The sequence below is a fragment of the Loxodonta africana genome, chromosome 14 (assembly GCF_030014295.1).
Source record: "Loxodonta africana isolate mLoxAfr1 chromosome 14, mLoxAfr1.hap2, whole genome shotgun sequence".
Lineage (NCBI taxonomy): Eukaryota > Metazoa > Chordata > Mammalia > Proboscidea > Elephantidae > Loxodonta > Loxodonta africana.
Genome location: NC_087355.1, coordinates 36,324,275 through 36,345,837, shown reverse-complemented (window position 1 = coordinate 36,345,837; position 21,563 = coordinate 36,324,275). Strand labels below are relative to the sequence as shown.

General features: G+C 39.8%; 1 protein-coding gene across 1 annotated transcript in view; it reads right to left on the bottom strand.

Annotated features, from left to right (window-relative positions):
* CA13 (carbonic anhydrase 13) overlaps window positions 1-21,563 on the bottom strand; it is a 41,374-nt gene that overhangs the window by 7,623 nt on the left and 12,188 nt on the right. The window contains exons 3-5 of the mRNA XM_023545844.2: window positions 8,723-8,818; window positions 6,807-6,869; window positions 5,272-5,427 (exon numbers count right to left, since the gene is read on the bottom strand). Of these exons, the coding sequence (XP_023401612.1) occupies window positions 5,272-5,427; window positions 6,807-6,869; window positions 8,723-8,818 (315 nt within the window). The remainder of the gene's footprint in view (window positions 1-5,271; window positions 5,428-6,806; window positions 6,870-8,722; window positions 8,819-21,563) is intronic.

Here is a 21,563-nt window from a genome sequence, read left to right as displayed (position 1 = left end):
TATAAAAGATAAATAGATTAAACGGAGTTCAACAAGATTGAGAACTTTTCCTATTCAAAAGACATAGTTAAAAAAAAATTAAAAGGCAAACCATAGACTGGGAGAAAATTTTTTCAAAATATGTATCTGACAAAGGGTTTTTATCTAGAATATATACAGAACACTTGCAATTCAATAATGGAAAAACAAACTGCTCAATTTAAAAATGGGCAAAGGACTTGAACAGATACTTCATGAAAGAAGCCAATAAGCATGTAAAAAGATGCTCCACATCACTAGACATCACAGAGAAATGCAAATTAAGGCTACAGTGAGGTACCACCATATACCTACTAGAGTGGCTAAAGTTAAAAAGACCAATAATCCCAAACTGACAAGGATATGGAGCAACTACAAATTTCATACATTTGTGGTGGAAATGTAAAATGGTGCTGCCTCTTAAAAAAAAAAAAAATATGGCAGTATCTTATAAAATCGAACATGCATTTACGGCATCAGCAATTCCACTCCTAGGTATTTACTGAAAACATATGAAAATATGTCTACACAAAAGTAGGTATGCCAATTATGCCTAATATCTAAATATAAACCAAAACTCACTACCTTCAAGTCAATTCCAACTCACAGTGACCCTACAGGACAGAGTAGAACTGTCCCAGAGAGTTTCCAAGGAGTACCTGGTGGATTCGAACTGCCGACCTTTTGGTCAGCAGCTATAGCACTTAACCACTATGCCACCAGGGTTTCCTACCTAAATATGGATAGCTATTATTCATAATATCCAAAAACTGAAAGCAATGCAAATGTCTATCAATTAGTGAACAGATTTTTTTTTAATGTGGTATATTAGCAAGAAAAATAAAATAGATGAATCTCAAAAATATGCTAAGTAAAAAATGTCAAAAAGAAAAGTCTATCAGCCTCAGACCAGAAGAATTAGATGGTACCCGGCTACAACCGATGTCTGCCCTGACAGGGAACACAACAGAGAACCCCTGAGGGAGCAGGAGAACAGTGGGATGCAGGCCCCAAATTCTCATAAAAAGACCAGACTTAATGGTCTGACTGAGACTAGAAGGACCCCGGTGGTCATGGCTCCCAGACCTTCTGTTGGCCCAGGACAGGAACCATTCCCAAAAGCAACTCTACAGACTGGGATTGGACTGGACAATGGGTTGGAGAGGGATGCTGGTGAGGAGTGAGCTTCTTGGATCAGGTGGACACTTGAGACTATGTTGTCATCTCCTGCCTGGAGGGGAGATGAGAGGGTGGAGGGGGTTAGAAGCTGGCGAAATGGACACAAAAAGAGAGAGTGGAGGGAGAGAGCGGGCTGTCTCATTAGGGGGAAAGCAATTGGGAGTATGTAGCAAGGTGTATATAAGTTTTTGTGTGAGAGACTGATTTGATTTGTAAACTTTCACTTAAAGCACAATAAAATTTTTTAAAAAAGAAAAGTCTATGTAACGGATGATTACATTTAAATGAAATGCTAGAAAACACAAAATTTTAGTGACAGCATGTCAGTGGTTGCCTGGAGCCAGGAACAATGGAGTGCAAAGGGGCACGAGGCAACTTTTTCTGGCCAAGGGATGTAATCTATATTTAATTGTGTTGGTTGTTGCAAAATTGTGTGCAGTTACCAAAAGCATCAACCATACACTTGTTGTTAGGTGCCGTCCAGTCAGTTCCGACTCAAAGCGACCCTATGCACAACAGAACGAAACACTGCCCAGTCCTGTGCCATCCTTACAATCGTTGTTATGCCTGAGCTCATTGTTGCAGCCACTGTGTCAATCCACCTCGTTGAGGGTCTTCCTCTTTTCCACTGACCCTGTACTTTACCAAGCATAATGTCCTTCTCCAGGGACTGATCCCTCCTGACATGTCCAAAGTATGTAAGACGCAGTCTCCCCATCCTTGGTTCTAAAGAGCATTCTTGTTGTACTTCCTCCAAGACAGATTTGTTCGTTCACTTAAGATTCATGAATTTTATTGTATGCAGACAGAGCCCTAGTGGCAGCGGTTAACAGCTACAGCTGTTAACCAAAAGGTCAGCAGTTCGAATCCACCAACTGCTCCTTGGAAACCCTATGGGACAGTTCTACTCTGTCCTACAGTGCATGCAAATAGTATCATAATAAACCAAAAAAAAAAAGTTTTTTTTAAAGGAGAGAAAAATTAAAGCCAAGTATTTTGCACATTGAATTTCAGCAATCAAGCAAGGCAATTTAGATAATTTAAGATAACCCAAAGAGACTCAGCAAGAAAATCAGCCTTCCAAAGTGTCAGAAAGCAGTGCATCTGCTCACTGGCATGGCAGTTAAGTCAAGAATTTAATACTGAGTGTTTGACTCTGAGGCAGATAAATGTACTTGAATCAACAAAAAGAAAATGAAAAGCATGTGATTCATCCTTTAGGCCAAATAGTGACTAGGCAAGAAAGAGCAGTAAAAAAACCTAGAAAAAAAGTCTGGCACCAACTTACTAAAAAAAAGGATATTAATCTTCTCAGCTAGTGACATTATACAGTGGAATTGGAAAGTGAATAAAGCAATTGTTCCTCCATGACTCTGAAAAAAAAAAAAGACCTGCCAAAGTTGAGACTGAAATTATCTTTTGGAATAACTCTAAATCAATGGAACATATAAAAGACATTTTCAGTTCACTTTATAAAAAAGAGCTAAAAAATTTAGTAATTTTATCAGCCCTCTCATGTTTTGGATTTTTTAAAATAACTTTTTAAATTTTTTAACAGTTTTAGATTTACAGAGTTATTGCAAAGATTGTACTATAAACCCCACACCAGTTTCCTCTATTACTAACATATTAGTATGACACCTTTGTCACAATTAATGGACCAATCTTAGTATATTAACATTAACTAAAGTCCAAACTTTATTCAGATTTCCTTAGATTTTACCTAATGTCTTTTTTTCTGTTTCAGGATCCCATCCAGGATACCACATTACACTTGGTAGTCCTGTTTCATTAGGCTCTTCTTGAATGTGACAGTTTCTTAGACGTTCCCCCCCACACCCTGTTTTTTTTTTTAAATGACTCTGACAATTTTGAGGAGTACTGATCTGGTATTCTGCAGACTGACCCTCAATTGGGATTTGTCTGATGTTTTTCTCATGGCTAAACTGCAGTTAGATTTTTTAAAGTATATATTTGCTTATTCTTTAACTCTTAAAATCACCGTAAAATTATATTAAAATAATTTGAAGTATTATCCAGATAGCCACCTCAGTATGGTTAGAAATTAAAACACCTGAATGTGTTTCTGCTGCAGTAGATTTAAGTGAACGCTTCAAAGTGAAATATCAATCACAGTACAGCTCTACAAGGCAGCTAACATTTTATGTATTCCACTGTATAAAAATCACATTAATATTTAATACTAACTGAGCCTCCTAGCGATCCCATAGTAAGCAGCTATAATTCCTAAACTTCAGAGAGTTATTTTTAATAAGGTTAACTGTGTTTTTCATGGAACTAAATTATATATTTTGATATACCGAAATCCAAACCCATCGCCAGTGAGTCAAATCTGACTCATAGTGACCCTATAGGACAGAATGGAACTGTCCCGTAGAGTTTCCAAGGAGAGCCTGGTGGATTCAAACTGCTAACCTTTTGGTTAGCAGGGGTAGCTCTTAACCACTATGCCACCAAGGTTTCTGTATTTTGAGATATTCTTTTTCAAATCACTGGTGGGTTGAAGAAAAAGCACAAGTTATATTTCAAGCAGCTTTAAAGAACAAAGATATCCTTGAAATATGAGAAAAAAATATCCCCTTATCATTAACTACCTTGATACTATAATTAATAACTTTTACTATTAACCTGCTGAAATTTAACACAAAGGCGAGGAAAAGTAAACCTGTGAACCCAGTGCTGTTGAGTCGATTCCGACTCATAGCGACTCTATAGGACTGAGTAGAACTGCCCCATAGAGTTTTCAAGGAGCGCCTGGCAGATTTGAACTGCTGACCGTTTGGTTAGCAGCTGTAGTGCTTAACCACTACGCCACCAGGGCTGACAAACCTGTGAAGAAGAGAAAAATGAACTCCCTTTAATAAGGCCACTGAACCAATGGCAGGTCATTTTTCTGAGGATACAGCCCACCTGATTTATGATGGGAAGAAATTCAGTTTTCATGTCAGTCAAGCTCTGGATTTCTAACCAGACTTTTATCAAATGTTTTAAGAAGTACGCCCCAGATTATTATTTACCTTGAATCCTAAAGACAAGGTCAAGAGAATTCTGAGAAATGTCCAGCAGAAGGCTGAAGATGTTCAACACCCTAAGGGGAAATGTTACCTGACAAGATCTGGGTAAACTTGAACCAGTTCTAGCCTTTGATTTGGGGGAAAAATTAACAGCTTGGCAAGTGGACAAGCCCAAAACAGAAGTACTTTATTAGCTGCAAAAATCACTAGATTATGTTCATGCTAAAATACTGCAGCACCTACTTCAAAGAAGAGGAGGGAGAACAGAACAAAATATAACCTACTAAGATGCACAGCACGCCAGAGCACATAAAATCACGTGGTCAGGTTGACCCATCTGCAGGGTTCTAGAGCTCTGAGCAGAGTTTCTGAGCATCAAAGATATCCTAAACTTGGCAGAGGCTTGGCCTACAGTGGGGACTCAGGGGACATTTATCAGAACCGAGTAAATGTCTTCACTAGAGAAGTATACGGGGCCAGCCCACAGAGCCTCTCAACAAATGCTTAAAAGCTTCTCAGACACCCCAAAAACGTTTGGTTAACAAAAGCCGTAAGATCACTTCTTCTTAAACTTTTACGCTTTCAGTGTTTAGCAGGCTGACGTGTTTCTGAGGGTACTTCATCTATCCCTGTTTGCTTTCTAAATGTGAAATCAGTGGGAGAAGCAGGTCTAGGGGCTGAGGCCCAAAAGGAGAATGTGATCTTCCAAGAGCCTGTCTCATGATTTTGCCCTTTATATCCCAGCCTGCTTATATCCCAGACCAAACAAAAGACACAAAAGCAAAACAGTTATAGTGTCCAAAATGGTGTTTCACTTTCTTCATGTCTGTGTGCACATTAAATTGCAAAATATTAGAACCGGGAAAGAAATCATCTTGCCATAGAAGTCACATAAAAAAAAGGACACGAATCTCATCTGCTCCAACCAACCATTCAATCAATGAAGGGAAAACACAGGCTTCAACTGCAGGTTAAAAAGTAAAGATCCAGCCCAGTTTCCTCTGAGTGAATCAGGATCAGTCTGGAAGAGGTGATGTACCTGTTGAGAGCTGATATTTATAGGTTGCTTTAAAACGATCCAAGTGACACTCTCCAGAAGAGGTGGGACTGTGAGGGAACCAGGATATGTCCAGTAGTCCCGAGACGGAGGAAGCAGAGACGCTGGGTCAAAATTTGTGAATCGAGTTTGTTTTCCCTAGAGGAAAAAAGAGAATTCCCACAAATTACAATGGTACAGCTTGCTTTCCAAAGACCTCAAAAAACAGACACCCAAGGAAACAATACGGAATTGTGTAGTATCTGCCTTTCAAAAATAGCAATACCATACCACTTGGATTTATTTAAGAAGCATAGAATTTGTTTTAATATAAGTGTTCTTTAAAAAGTGTTAAAGATGCATCTGCAAAACTCCAATACCAGAAGCTAATTATGTAGAAACAGATTTATCAGTGGTTATTTTAGATAAGAGGGCATAGGTGGTTCAGGTCTAGAATTCTCGCCCTCCATGCAGGAGACCAGTTTCGATGCCCAGCCAATGCACCTTGTGTGCAGCCACCATCCGTCTGTCTGTCAGTAGAGGTTTGCATGATGCTATGATGCTGAACAGGTTTCCGTGGGGCTTCCAGACTAAGGCAGACTAGGAAGAAAAGTCCGGCAATCTGTTTCCAAAAATCAGCCAATGAAAACCTTGTGGATCACAATAGTCCAATCCCCAACCAATCATGGAAATGGCACAGGAGCAGGCAACGTTTAGTTCCATTGTGCATGGGGTCACCATGAGTCCTGGGCCAAATTGCGAGCAGCTAGCAACAACAACAATAATTTTAGGTAGTTTGACACTCTTTCATAATTTTCAAAAAGTGGTACTGAGTTACTTCTGCTCTACTGGTCTAGTATGTTCCAAACTTGCTTCAAAGCAGACAGCATAAGCTTGTGCCTAAGATCTTGGACTTTAAAAAAAGGTAAGAAAATTCAGGAGAGAACAGTCATAGGAATATATTAACCCATTACCATCGAGTTGATTCCGACTCATAGTGACCCTATTGGACACAGTAGAACAGCCCCAAAGGGTTTCCAAGGCCGTAATCATTACAGAGGAGCCCTGGTGGCAGAGTGGTTTAAGATCTCAGCTGCTAACCAAAAGGTCCACAGTTCGAATCCACCAGCTGCTCCTTGGAAACCCCATGGGGCAGTTCTACTCTTTCCTGTAGGGTTGCTATGAGTCGGAAGTGACTTGACTGCAACGAATCTTTATGGAAGCAGACTCACATCATTCTCCCATGAAGCAGTTGGTGGATTCCAAACACCAAGCTGGTTAGCAGCCAAGCGCTTAACTACTGCACCACCAGGGTTCCTTAAGAACATGTTAACCATTACCCAAAAAACCAAACCCGTTGCCATCCAATCGATTCTCACTCAGGCAGCCCTATAGTACAGTGTAGAACTGCCCCATAGAGTTTCTAAGGAACACTTGGTGGATCTGAACTGCCAGCCTTTTGGTTGGCAGCCGTAGCTCTTAACCACTATGCAACCAGGCTTTCCTGTTAATCATTAGCAAAGAATAATTCATTTTACCTTTTCTTTAATGGAATCCAGAATGTCAGTAATTTTTTGCAGTTGGGGATTATATTCACCAATCTAAAAACATGAAATTTCAAAAGAAATTGTTACTGTAGCAGATTTAATCTGAACCACTCCATTTCAGTCACTATTTTTTTTTATTATTATTATACTTTTAAAAAGCTAATCCAACTCAGAACAAACATCGATTGTTCTATAACGAAACTCTCTTTCACCTGCTGGCCTTATCATGCCAGAAGAATCTGAACAACAAGATAATATTACAGGACTCCTTGGCGGAACTGTCAGTTTTGGTTCCAAAACTAGTAGTAACAGCTTCATATTTTTCAGCTTTATAAATGTGTAAGATACAGGTTACCTTGAGAGAAACCTTGCTTGGGAAACTCTAACAGCTGCACTACTAAGCCAGTCAGCCAGCCAGCCCTGGTGGCATAGTGATTAAGAGCTATGGCTGCTGCTAACCAGAAGGTCCGCAGTTCAAATCTTCCAGGTGCTCCTTGGAAACCCTATGAGGCAGTTCTACTCTGTCCCCTAGGGTCGCTATGAGTTGGAATTGACTAGACGGCAATGGTTTTTTTTTGTTTGTTTATTAAGCCAGACGTGACTTTCAGACCCTAGGTCTAAATTGGCTATGACCACTGTCACAGTTGCCATTGAATTGCCTCTGACTCATGGTGTCCCCTTGTGTATCAGAGTAGAACTCTGCACCACAGGGTTCTCCATGGCTGATTTTTCAAAGTAGATCATCCAGTCTTTCTTCCAAGCCATCTCTGGGTGGACATGAACTTCCAACCCTTTGGTTAGCAGTCAAGCACATTAACTGTCTGCACCACGGAGGACTCTTAAACTGACTATAGTGGCATCAAAACATCTCCCATTTTCAGCCTAAAACAAGTTGAGGTCCCAAGTAAGCAGAACTCCTCAAAAGAGTATACAGTGAAACTTGTGATAGCTGGAACCCAACGGGACTCCCTTGTTTTCCCGGGTCTTGCAAGTTTTCTGCCTTTGACAGGGTGCAATCTTACCACTTTTCTATCGCTCTCTATTGGTGAAAAATAAGTGGGTTTTCCTTCTCTGAAAAGTTTCCCCCTTACACAGTTTCTGGCTTTTCCAAGTTTTACCATATGTAACTCTTTTCATTACTACGGACATCATGAGTCATCCTGAAGGTTTTACACACTTGAAAACTAAAGTGAATTCTCTTTCTGGTCCCACCTGGATCCCACTGCCACCACTCCCATGTGGAGGCTGAAGGACGGGGCTATTGCTCTCCACACCACTCTCTGCCTTTGCCCCACGCTTCCTCCAGTCCCAGCTCAAGGAGTCATCACATCACACACAGAGGTATGTGACATGGCAAATATACACACCCTGCAAGAATGTGGTCACAGTGGGAGCTAAGCAGCCCAACTCGCCCACAGGTGTTATGACAATGATAATTGTCTGACCACGTGTGAATATCAAAGGGAATTACAACAACAATTTTTTTTTTTTTTAATTAGTATGTGTGGAAACAAGCCACTGTGGCCAAACTAGTGCTTCAAGAACCAGGCACTTGAACTTTATTCTTTCCCATCTCCTAAATACTGTGTAATCAGGAAGAGCCCAGAACAAGGTTTTTCTTCTCAAGATCTCAGCTGCTACTTCTGTTGCTATGGTTGTTGCTGTTCTTGTTGCCACTGTTGCTATACATATTAAAATGATCAATGGATAATAAATCATAAGACAATGTCCTAGGCCCTTAGATGAACCATAAACTCATATATGTTCACTACTCATTTCCAAAGAGAAAAATTAAACCCAAAACTAGTTTACCATTAACAAAATGATTGAATGTGTCTACTCCATGACTGAAACTTTTATCCAAAATCACTGACTGATTATGTAAAATGAAATCAGTTTATTCTTACCTGTAAAAATACTCCCAAGACAGCTAGTCCATCAGGCTCATGAGCTGCCTCAACGAAGCTGGGATATTTGTCTGAATTCCAGTGAACAACATGGAGCTGAAAGGGAGGTACACAATATAATTAAAAAAAATTTTTTTTTTATCTTTAAAAATGTGAATGCAAATAATTCCACTTTGGTGAGTGGTGTCTGGGGTGTTAAACACTAGCAAGCAGCCATGTAAGATGCATCAATTGGTCTCAACCCACCTGGAGCAAAGGAGAATGAAGAACGCCAAAGACACATGGTAAATATGACCCCAAGAGACAGGAAGGGCCACATAAACCAGAGATTCCATCAGCCTGAGATCAGAAGAGCTAGATAGTGCCCAGCTACCACCGATGACAGCCCTGACAGGGAACACAACAGAGAATTCCCGACGGAGCAGGAGAGCAGTGGGGTGCAGACCTCAAATTCCCATAAAAAGACCAGACTTAATGGTCTGACTGAGGCTGGAGGTACCCCAGAAGACATGGCCCCCAGACCCTCTGTTAGGCCAAGACTGGAGCCATTCCCGAAGCCAACTCTTCAGACAGGGATTGGACTGGACTATAAGACAGAAAATTATACTGGTGAGGAATGAGCTTCTTAGCTCAAGTAGACACACGAGACTATACGAGCAGCTCCTGCCTGGAGGTGAGATGAGAAGGCAGAGGGGGACAGGAGCTGGTTGAGTGGACGCTGGGAACACAGAGTGGAGAGGAGGAGTGGCTGTCACATTAGGGGCAGAGCAGCTAGGATTACATAAAAAAAAAAAAAAATCAAGGTGTATATAAATTTTTGTATGAGAGACTGACTTTAATTGTAAACTTTCACTTAAAACACAATTTAAAAAAATGAATGCAAATAAAACATTTATATAGATGTTCTGGTATTGTCCACTCATATGTATAATGTATTATTCACAAGAACCTTAGACAGAATTCTTGTATTTATTTTTGCCCAAAAACTAAAGTACAAGGAGTGAATGATCACGGTCACTTAGCTAGACTGTGGCACATTTTATTAAAATCTACATCACCATTTAGAATGCCCTGGAACATCCTGCTGAGCCCCTCTAGCCCTAACAATCTCTGGCAATTGTTACCAAACAATATGGGGCTCCTCCAGGCCTTCCACAGAAATGCAATTGGAATTTAGCAGGTGGTGGCAGAATCCACTGAACCAAACTTAGGCTCACAAATAGGTGGATTAGTCAACATCTACACAGTAGGTAAAGAGCCCTGGTGGTGCAATGGTAAAGCACTCAGCAGTTCAAAGCCACCAGCAGCTCTGCAGGAGAAAAGAGCTGGAGATCTTCCCAGGTTAAGATTACAGCCTAGGAAACTCTATGCAGCAGTTCCACCCTGTCTAGTAGGTTCACAATTAGTTAGAATTGACCCGTCACCATACAACAACAACAACGCACAGTAGGTCTTCAGGGACAATGTGCTGCTAACTTGACAGGTCCAGTTCTTCTGGAAACTTCCCAGAGGGATGCTTTCTGCTATAGTTTAAGACTTTTATGGCTTGAAAATGCAAATTATCATTGAGTAACTATTTTAAGCACTATTCACACATTCACAGCTTCCTATGAATATGTTCATTCCTGTATTTTATTGACTATGCAAAACCATTCAACTGTGTGGATCATAACAAATTATAGATAACACTGCAAAGAATGAGAATTCCAGAACACTTGGTTGTGCTCATGAGGAACCTTTACATAGATCAAGAGGCAGTCATCCAGACAGAACAAGGGGATACTGTGTGGTTTAAAGTCAGGAAAGGTGTTCGTCAGGGTTGTATTCTTTCACCATACCTATTCAATCTGCATGTTGAGCAAATAGTCAGAGAAGCTGGACTATATGAAGAACTCAGCATCAGGATTGGAGGAAGATTCATTAACAATCTGCGTTATGCAGATAACACAACCTTGCTTGCTGAAAGTGAAGAGGACTTGAAGCACATACTAATGAAGAACAAAGACCACAGCCTTCAGTATGGATTGCACCTCAACATAAAGAAAACAAAAATCCTCACAACTGGACCAATGAGCAACATCATGATAAACAGAGAAAAGATTGAAATTGTCAAAGATTTCGTTTTACTTGGATCCACAATCAACAGCCATGGAAGCAGCAGTCAAGAAATCAAAAGACACATTGCACTTGCCAAGTCTGCTGCAAAGGACCTCTTTTTTTTATTATTTAAAAAAATTTTTTTTTATTATGTTTTAAGTGAAAGTTCACAAATCAAGTTAGTCTCTCACACACAAATTTATATAAACCCAGTGCTGTTGAGTCGATTCTGACTCATAGCGACCCTATAGGACAGAATAGAACAGCCCCATAGAGTTTCCGAGGAGCGCCTGGTGGATTCGAACTGCTGACCTCTTGGTTAGCAGCCGTAGCACTTAACCACTACGCCACCAGGGTTCCCACAAATTTATATACACCCTGCTATATACTTCTAGTTGCTTTCCCCCTAATGAGACAGCACACTTCTTCTCTCCACCCTGTATTCCCCATGTCCATTCAGCTGCAAAGGACCTCTTTAAGGTGTTAAAAGGCAAAGATGTCACCTTGAAGACTAAGATGTGCCTCACCTAAGCCATGGTGTTTTCAATTACCTCATAACCATGTGAAAGCTGGACAGTGAATAAGGAAGACCAAAGAAGAACTGATACCTTTGAATTGTGGTGTTGGTGAAGAATGCTGAATATACCATGGACTGCCAAAAGAATGAACAAATCTGTCATGAAAGAAGTACAACCAGAATGATCCTTAGAAGCAAGGATGATGAAACTACGTCTCACATACTTTGGATAGGTTATCAGGAGGGGTCAGTCCCTGGAGAAGGACATCATGCTTGGTAAAGTGGAGGGTCAGTGAAAAAGAGGAAGGCTCTTGAAAAGATGGATTGACACAGGGGCTGCAACAATGGGCTCAAGCATAACAACGATTGTGAGAATAGTGCAGGACCAGGCAGTGTTTCATTCTGTTGTACACAGGATCACTATGAGGTGGAACTGACTGGATGGCATATAACAACATGAATATGTTCAGATCATTTGTTGACAGAAAGTTTTAATGGGAAAAAAAATAAGCTTCCAGGTCTGGGAATCAAAATTGTCTGAGGAAGAAAATAAAGGCAAGTGGTGCTACTGAGGGGAGGAAAAGAGAAAGAAGGGAGGGGAAGGAGGGCGGGACTCTGGAAAACAGACTTCACCTACTTCACAACTCTACTGTCATGCAAACCACCTTCTGCAAAAGCCAAAGGTGTCCCAAATGTTCTAGCATAGTAAACAAAGTAGTGTCCCAAACACGCAAACAAATGTGAAAGATTGTAGAATAGCAATGAGGCAAAACCACTTTAGCAGAGTCTTCAGTCTTTGTGAAAGGAAGGATAAAGTGAGATAGAAGCAAAGGGCCATTAGGCATGCCCAAAAGGTTTGGCTAAAATGGTAAACAGTGACATCCAGGTCATGCTGTCAACTCGCACCCATATTTCAGACTGACTTCAGATAAATCTCCTTCTAATTAATCATTTTGACACATCAGAGATGAAACACTTAAGTGGACCCTCATGCCCAAATCACCAGCCTGGTTGACTGTTTAGAGTCCTGCGTAGTGCACTCAGAGATAACCAAAAGGTTGGAAATTTGAGTCCATTTAGAGGTGCATCGGAAGAAAGGCCTGGTGATCTGCTTTCAAAAAAATCGCCACTGAAAACCCTATGCAGCATAGCACAACTCTGACACACATGGTGTTGCCATAAGTCGGAAACGACTTGATGGCATCTGGTTTTTTCAGCTGACTGTTACAAAATAATTTAGTACACTCAAATACATGGTTTTATCCCATCCTTTAAATACAGTTCCACATCTACAGCCATATTACCCTGAATACGCCTGATCTCATCTAAATATAACTCCACATCTGACAGGCAACTAATATGAGGAAGGGGGTTTTCTGGATAGCAGAATTATTATGAACAGTGAACCATGAAACTGTAAAACAGAGCACCATCCACAAATCAAGTAAAACTATGAGATATCCAGATGGAAAATAGGAAAGTGGATTCCTCTGGTCCCATGTTCTAAGCTGGTGTGAGATAGCTGAGGGAGGAAAGAAACCTGAAAACATTAAATGATGAAATAAAGATTCATTTGGCTCACGTGAGACAGATGACACTCCCCAGTGAGGGAGGGGCTGAGGAGGTAAGGTTGTTTTAAATGGCTCACTGCCCATCTATCAGTTCACTTAGCAAGAGATGACATCAGAGAGAAAGATGCAAAAGACCACAAAAGAAAGTCAACAAGATATTTCATAATCAAACTTGCCAAAACTAAAGACAAAGAAAGAACCTTGAGAGTGGCTAAGAATAAATGAAAAGTTGCCTACAAAGGAGAACCAATAAGACTAAGCTCTTATTACTCAGTAGAAATGATGCAGGCAAGAAGGCAAGGGGATGACATATATAAAGCCTTGAGGGAAAAATTTGCCTGCCAAGAATTATACATCAGCAAAACTGTCTCTCAAATATGATGGTGAAATCAGGTCATTTCCAGATAAATAGAAATTAAGGAAATATGTAAAAACCAGACCAAAATTATAAGAAATATTGAAAGGAGTCCTCCAGTTGGAGAACCAACAACATCAGACAATGATGCAAGACTAGGATACAGGACAGGTCAACCAGGTATCAACCCAGAGAGGGAATTCACACACACACACACAAAAAGCTAAAAGGCCGAAAAATAGGGAACAAGAGATGTCAATATGTAAACGAAGACAAAGTCAAAACAAAAAATGGAATAACCAGGAAAGTCATAGAATTTCCATATGTAGAGGAAGTCAAGCTGATATGAAGAAATAAAAAACTTGTTTATACTTAGAAAAATAAACGTAATTTCAAGGTAGCTATAATTTTTTTTTTAATAAAGGAAGCTAACAAACCTATCCATCATAATAAAAAAAAAGAAAAACATAAAGACTCAGCAAACACAAAATCAACAATAATGAGAGATGAAAAGAAAATCCATAAATGAAAAGACCTCAGCAAAGAAAATTAAGTGGAACAAAGAAACTGTTAACACACACACACAAACAAAAGAATGACAGCAGTAAATTCATACCTGTCAATAATTACACTGAATGTAAATGGCCTAAATTCATCAGTAAAGGGACAGAGAGTAGCAGAATGGATTAAAAAAAATATGATCCCTTCATATGCTGTCTACCCAAGACACAATTTAGACACAAAGACATAAACTAAAACTCAAAGGTTGGAAAAAATATATAAGGAAACAATAACCAAAAAAAAAAAAAAAAAAATCAAGAGTGGCAATATTAATTTCTGATAAAATAGACTTTAAAGCAAAATTCACCATAAAGAAGGGCACTCTATAATGATTAAATGGTCAATATGCCAGGAGGACATAACCATAATAAATACATATGTGCCCAATGACAGGGCTCCAAAACATGTAAAACAAACTCTACCGGCATTGAACAGAGAAATAGACAGTTCAACAATAATAATAGGAGACTACAACACACCACTTTCAGTGAAGGGCAGAACATCTAGAAAGAAACTCAATAAAGATACAGAAGACCTAAGTGCCACAATCAATCAACTTAACTTCATAGACATATACAGAACATTCCACCCAACGGCAGCCCAGTATACATTCATTTCCAAAGCACACAGAACATTCTCCAGAATAGACCACATTTTAGGCCAATGAATATGGAAGACCAAAGAACTGATGCCTTTGAATTGTGGTGCTGGCAAAGAATACTGAATATATCATGGACTGCCAAAAGAATGAACAAATCAGTCTCAGAAGAAATACAGCCAGAATGCTCCTTAGAAGCAAGGATGGCAAGACCGTCTTACATACTTTGGACATGTTATCAGAACGAATCAGTCCCTGGAGAAGGACACCATGATTGGTAAAATAGGGGGTCAGTGAAAAAGAGGAAGACCCTCAACAAGATGGACTGACACAGTGGCTGCAACAATGGGCTCAAGCATAACGATTGTGAGAATGGTGCAGGACTGGGTGGTGTTTCGTTCTGTTGTACATAGGGTCGCTGAGTTGGAACTGACTCAACAGCATTTAACAACAACAATTTGAAGGAGAGCTTAGAATGTCTAACGGGCATCTCAAAGTTAACATATCCAAAACAGGAAGTTAATTCCTCTCTACAACCTTCTCCTGGACTTCCTCATCTCAGTAAAGGGCACAACCATCCTTCCTGTTGCTCAGCCCAAAACCTTAGAAGTACTGCTAGAATCCTTGTCCCTTCCTTCACTTCTGATATCCTTTCCTTTCGCTAGTGCCATTGACTTTACCTCTCAAGCATATCATGGATCTCTCCAGTCTCTTCATCTCCACCACCCTCATGGTCTAAATCACCATCATCTCTCACTTAGACTACTTCCATAACCTTCTAACTTATCTCCCTACTTCAATGTTTGCTTGTAAAAGCATATTCTCCACACAGTAGTCAGTTATAGTTGCTGTTGTTGACAAGGACTTTACTCCAGAGCCGACAGAAAGAGAAAGCCTTCCCCCAGAGCTGGCATCCTGAATTCAAACTTCTAGCTTCCAAGATTGTGAGAGAATAAATTTCTCTTTGTTAAAGCCATCCAGTTTTGGTATTTCTGTTATAGCAGCACTAGATAACTAAGACATAGCCTTAAAACAGTAAAGCAAGAAAGGGAAATAAAGGGCATACGAATTGGTAAGAAAGAAGTAAAACTATCTGTATTCACAGATGATATGATCATATACCTAGAAAACTTCAGAGATTCCACAAGGAAGCTACTGGAACTAACAGAAGAATTCAGCAAAGTGGCAGGGTAAATGATTAACATAAAAAAAAAAAGTTGGATTCGTCTATAGCAACCAAGAGAACTCTGAAAAGGAAATCAGGAAAACAATGCCATTTACAGTAGCCCTCAAAAAGATAAAATACTTAGGAATAAATCTAAATAGAGATGTAAAAGAATTATACAAAGAAAACTACAAAACACTACTGCAAGAAATCAAAAGAGACCTACATAAAATAAAAAGCATACTATGCTCATGGATAGGAAGGCTTAACATCATGAAAATATCAATCCTACCCAAATGGATCTATAAATATAACGTAATCTTGATTCAAATTCCAGCATCATTCTTTAGTGAGATGGGAAAACCAATCACCAACTTTATATGGAAATGAAAGAGGACTCAGATAAGCAAAGCATTATCGAAGAAAAAAGGAGGAGGCCTCACACTCCCCCACCTCAGAACCTACTTATAGATCCACGACAGTCAAAACAGCTTGGTACTGATACGACAGAGACACAGACCAATGGAACAAAATGGAAAACCCAGAAGTAAATCCATCCACCTATGCACAGCTGATCTTTGACAAAAGGTCGAAGTTGAAGAAATGGTCTGTTTAACAAATGGTACTGGCAAAACTAGATGTCCATTTGCAGAAATATAAAACAAGATCCATTCCTCACACAATACACAAAAACTAATTCAAAATGGATCAAAGACCTAATTGTAAAACCTAAAATTATAAAGATCATGGAAGAAAAAAATAGGAACAATGCTGTTGTTGTCAGGTGCTGTCACGTCGGTTCGAATGCTTAGTGAGCCTATGTATAACAGAATGAAACACGGCTTGGTCCTGCACCATCTCCACAGTCGTTGCTATGTTTGAGCCCATTGTTGCAGCCACAAAGAAAGCAGAGCCTGGAGTAGAGTGCATACTTTGGACCCAAGGTCCCTGTGCTAAGAACCTTCTAAACCAAGGGAAAGATTGATTCCAAGACACATGGATATCTCCAAGGGACGCCAGGCCCACAGACGGTGAAAGAGACAAGGGCCTTCCCCCAGAGCCAGAAGAGAGGCAAAGCCTTCCCCCATAGCTGACGCCCTGGATTTGGACTTCAAGCCCCCTAAACTGTGGGAGAATAAACTGTTTGCTAAAGCCCTTCACTTGTGGTATTTCTGTTATAGCAACACTAGATAACTAAGACAGAAGCCATCTCATTGAGGGTCTTTCTCTTTTTCTCTGACCCTCTACTTTACCAAATGATGTCCTTCTCCAAGGATTGGTCCCTCCTGATAACACGTCCAAAGTATGTGAGACAAAGTATCCCCAACCTCGCTTCTAAGGAGCATTCAGAATGTACTTCTTCCAAGACAGATTTGTTCTTCTGGCAGTCCATGGTACATTCAATATTCTTTGCCCAACACTGTAATTCAAAGGCACTAATTCTTCTTCAGTCCTCCTTATTCATCATCCAGCTTTCACATGCATATGAGGTGATTGAAAATACCATGGCTTGGGTCAGGCACACCTTAGTCCTCAAAGTCACGTCTTTGCTTTTCAACACTTTAAAGAGGTGTTTTGCAGCATATTTGCCCAATGCAATATGTCCTGTGATTTCTTTACTACTGTATCTATGGGCATTGTGGATCCAAGTAAAATGAAATCCTTGACAACTTCCATCTTTTCTCCATTTGTCATGCTATTGCTTATTGGTCCAGTTGTGAAAAATTTCGTTTTCTTTCCATTGAGGTGTAATCCATACTGAAGGCTGTAGTCTTTGATCTTCATCAGTGTTTTAAGTCCTCTTCACTTTTCACAAGTAAGGTTCTGTCATCTGCATATCGCAGGTTGTTAATGAGTCTTCTTCCAATCCTGACGCTGTGTTCTTCTTCATATAGTCCAGCTTCTCGAATTATTTACTCAGTATACATACTGAAAAAGTATGGTGAAAGGATGCAACCCTGACACACACCTTTCCTGATTTTAAACCATGCAGTATCCCCTTGTTCTGTTTGAACAACTTCCTCTTGGTCTATGCACAGGTTCTGCATGAACACAATTAAGTATTCTGGAATTCCCATTCTTCACAATGATATCCATAATTTGTTATGATCCACACAGTTGAATAACTCTGCATAATCAATAAAACACAGGTAACATCTTTCTGATATTCTCTACTTTTAGCCAAGATCCATCTGACATCAGCAATGATAGCCCTGGTTCCATGTCCTCTTCTGAATCCAGCTTGAATTTCCAGCAGTTCCCCGTCAATGTACTGCTGCAACCTGTCTTGATTTATCTTCAGCAAAATTTTACTTGTGTGTCATGTTAATATTATTACATAATTTCTGCATTCTGTTGGATTGCCTTTTGTTGGAATGGGCACAGATATGGATTTCTTACAGATGGCTGCCCAGGTAGCTGTCTTCCAAATTTCTTGGCATAGACCTGTGAGCACTTCCAGCATTGCATCTGTTTGTTGAAACATCTCAGTTGCTATTCTGTCAGTTCCTGAAGCCTTGTTTCTCATCAATGCCTTCAGTGCAGCTTGGATTTCTTCCTACAGTATCATCAGTTCTTGATCATATGCTACTGCCTGAAATGGCTGAATGTCTACCAATTCTTTTTTGTACAATGACTCTATGTATTCCTTCCATCTTCTGTGTCTTTCAATATTTTGCCCATAGAATCCTTCAGTATTGCAATTCAAGGCCTGAATTTTTTCTTCGGTTCTTTCAGGTTGAGAAATGCCTAGTGCGTTCTTCCCTTTTGGTTTTCTAACTCCAGGTCTTTGCATATTTCTTTATAATACTTTGCTTTGTCTTCTAGAGACTCCCTTTGAAATCTTATGTTCAGTTCTTTTACTTCATCATTTCTTCCATTTGCTACTCGACGTTCAAAAGCAAGTGTCAGAGTCTCTTCTGACATCCATTTTGGTCTTTTCTTTCTTTCTTGCCTTTTTAGTGACCTTTTGCTTTCATCATGTATAATGTCCTTGATGCCATTCCATAACTTGTCTGGTCTTCAGTCCTTAGTGTTCAATGTGTGAAATCTATTCTTGAGTTGGTCTCTAAATTCAGGTGGGATATGCTCAAGGTCATACTCTTGCTCTCATGAACTTTAAAATTTTCCTCAGCTTCAACTTGAACTTGCATATGAGCAATTGATAATCTGTTGTGCAGTCAGCCCTGGCCTTATTCTGACTGATGATATTGAGCTTCTCCATCATTTCTTCCCATAGATGCAGTCAATTTTATTCCTGTGTGTTCCATCTGGTGAACTCCATGTGCATAGCTGATGTTTATGTTATTGAAAAATGGTATTTGCAATGAAGATATCATTTGTCTTGCAAAATTCTATCATGTGATCTCTGGCTTCATTTCTATCACCAAGGCCATATTTTCCTACTACCGATCCCTCTTTCTTGTTTCCAATTTTCGCATTCCAATTGCTAGTGATAATCAATGCATCTTGACTGCATGTTTGATCAATTTTGGACTGCAAAAGTTGGTAAAAATCTTATATTTTTTCATCTTTGGCCTTAGTGGCTGGTGCATAAATTTGAATAACAGTCATATTAAATGGTCTGCCTCGTAGGCATATGGATATTATCTTATCACTGACAGCATTGTACTTCGGGATAGATCTTGAAATGTTCTTTTCGACAATGAATGTGACGGCCATTCCTCTTCAATTTATCAATCCCAGCATAGTAGACTATGTGATTGTCCAATTCATAATGGCCAATACAATTCTATTTCAGCTCACTAATGCCTAGGATATCAATCTTTATGCATTCCATTTCATTTTTGAATACTTCCAATTTTCCTAGATTTGTACTTCATATATTCCATGTTCCAACCATTAATGGGTGTTTGAAGCTGTGTCTTCTCACTTTGAGTAGTGTCACATCAGCAAATGAAGCTTTCCTCCATCCACATCATTAAGGTCAACTCTACTTTGAGGAGGTAGCTCTTCCTCAGTGGTATTTTGAGTGCCTTCCAACCTGAGGAGCTCCTCTTCCAACACTATATCAGACAATGTTCTGCTGCTACTCATAAGATTTTCAGTGGCCAAATTTTTTTAGAAGTAAATTGCCAGGTCCTTCTTTCTAGTCTTAGTCTGGAAGCTCTGCTGTAACCTGTCCAACATGGGTGACTATACTGGTATTTGAAATACCAGTGGCATAGCTTCTGGCATTACAACAACATGCAAGCCACCACAGTACGACAAGCTGACAGAGAAGTGGGGAGGAGCAATGCTAGGGGTCGTAATATGTGGCATAATTAGAATACCAAACTTAGCTAGAAATGTACAAACAGCAGAAGATAAACTAGATAACTGGGATATTGTAAAAATTAAACATTTATGCTCATCAAAAGACTTCACCAAAAGAATAAAAAGAGAACCTACAGACTGGGAAAAAAAATTTTTAGCTGCAACATATCCGAAAAGGGTCTAATCTCTAAAATATTTATAGAAAATCCAACAACTCAATGACAAAAAGGCAAACAACCTAATTGAAAAAGTGGTGAAGGACATGAACTGACATTTCATCAAAGACATTCAGGCATCTACAAATACATGAGGAGTTGCTCACGATCATTAGGCATTAGAGAAATTCAAACTGAAACTATAATGAGATACCATCTCACCCCAGCAGCAATGGTACTGATCAAAACAACAAATGCTGGCAAGGCTGTGGGGAAACTGGAATTCTTATACACTGCTGGTGGAGATGCAAAATAGTGCAACCACTATGGAAAATGGTTTGGCACTTCCTTAAAAAGCCAGAAATAGAAATACCATATGACCCAGTAATCCCACTCCTAAGAATATATCCTAGAAAAATAAGAGCCATGACAAGAATAGACATGTGCACACCCATGTTCATTGCAGCATTATTCACAATACCAGAAAGATGGAAACTACCTAAGTGTCCATTGACAGATGAACGGATAAAGAAACTGGTAGGCTGAAATAGTACACAACATAAATAATGGCGAAACTGAGAAACATCTCACAACACGGATGAATTTGGAGGACATTATTCTGAGTGAAATAAGTCAATTACCAAAGGATAAATATTGTGTGAGACTACTATTTTATATAGTTGAGAAAAGGTTTACACACAGAAACAAACATCTTTTGATGGTTTCCAGGGGTGGGAGGAAAAGAGAGGCAAAACCACTAACTAGAGAGTAAAAAAACCCAAACCCAATGCCGTCGAGTCGATTCCGACTCATAGCGACCCCATAGGCCAGAGTAGAACTGTAGACACGTGTTAATTTTGGTGAGGGAAAGGCAGTACACAATATGCGGCAAGTCAGCACAACATAACCAATGCAAGGGAAGACACTAAGAGGTACACAAGAATAAAAGGCAATGAAAGTAAATACTAAACATACACAATCCTGCAACAATAGTAAAAACAAGCAATAATTTCTGAGGTAGATATGTATGCTGAATAAGTGCGGGAGGGCGTACACGCATGTGCATATATAGGTTTGGCTGTGGATATTTCTACATACATATTTGTATCTCCTGCATGTATATTCATGTATATAATAGAGCACACAGGGGACACAGTCATGGAAACAACCTAGACATAACCAAACACATCGTGGGACTGAGCTACTGGGTTTGAAGGCTAAGGACCAAAGTCTCGGGGGACATGTAGGTCACCTGGCATAATATAATTTATAAAGAAAACGTTGTACATCTTACTTTGATAAGTAGAGTCTGGGGTTTTAAAAGCTTGCGAGTGGCCGTCTAAGACATAACTACTGGTCTCTTCCCATTCAGAGCAAAGGAGAGTGAAGAAAACCAGACTCAAGGAAACAATTAGTCCAAAGGGCTGGTGGACCGCAGGAACTACAACCTCCACCAGCCTGAGACCAGAAGAACTACATAGTGCCTGGTTTCCACTACCAACCGCTCTGACCAGTATCACAATAGAAGACCCTGGTTGGGGGGGGGG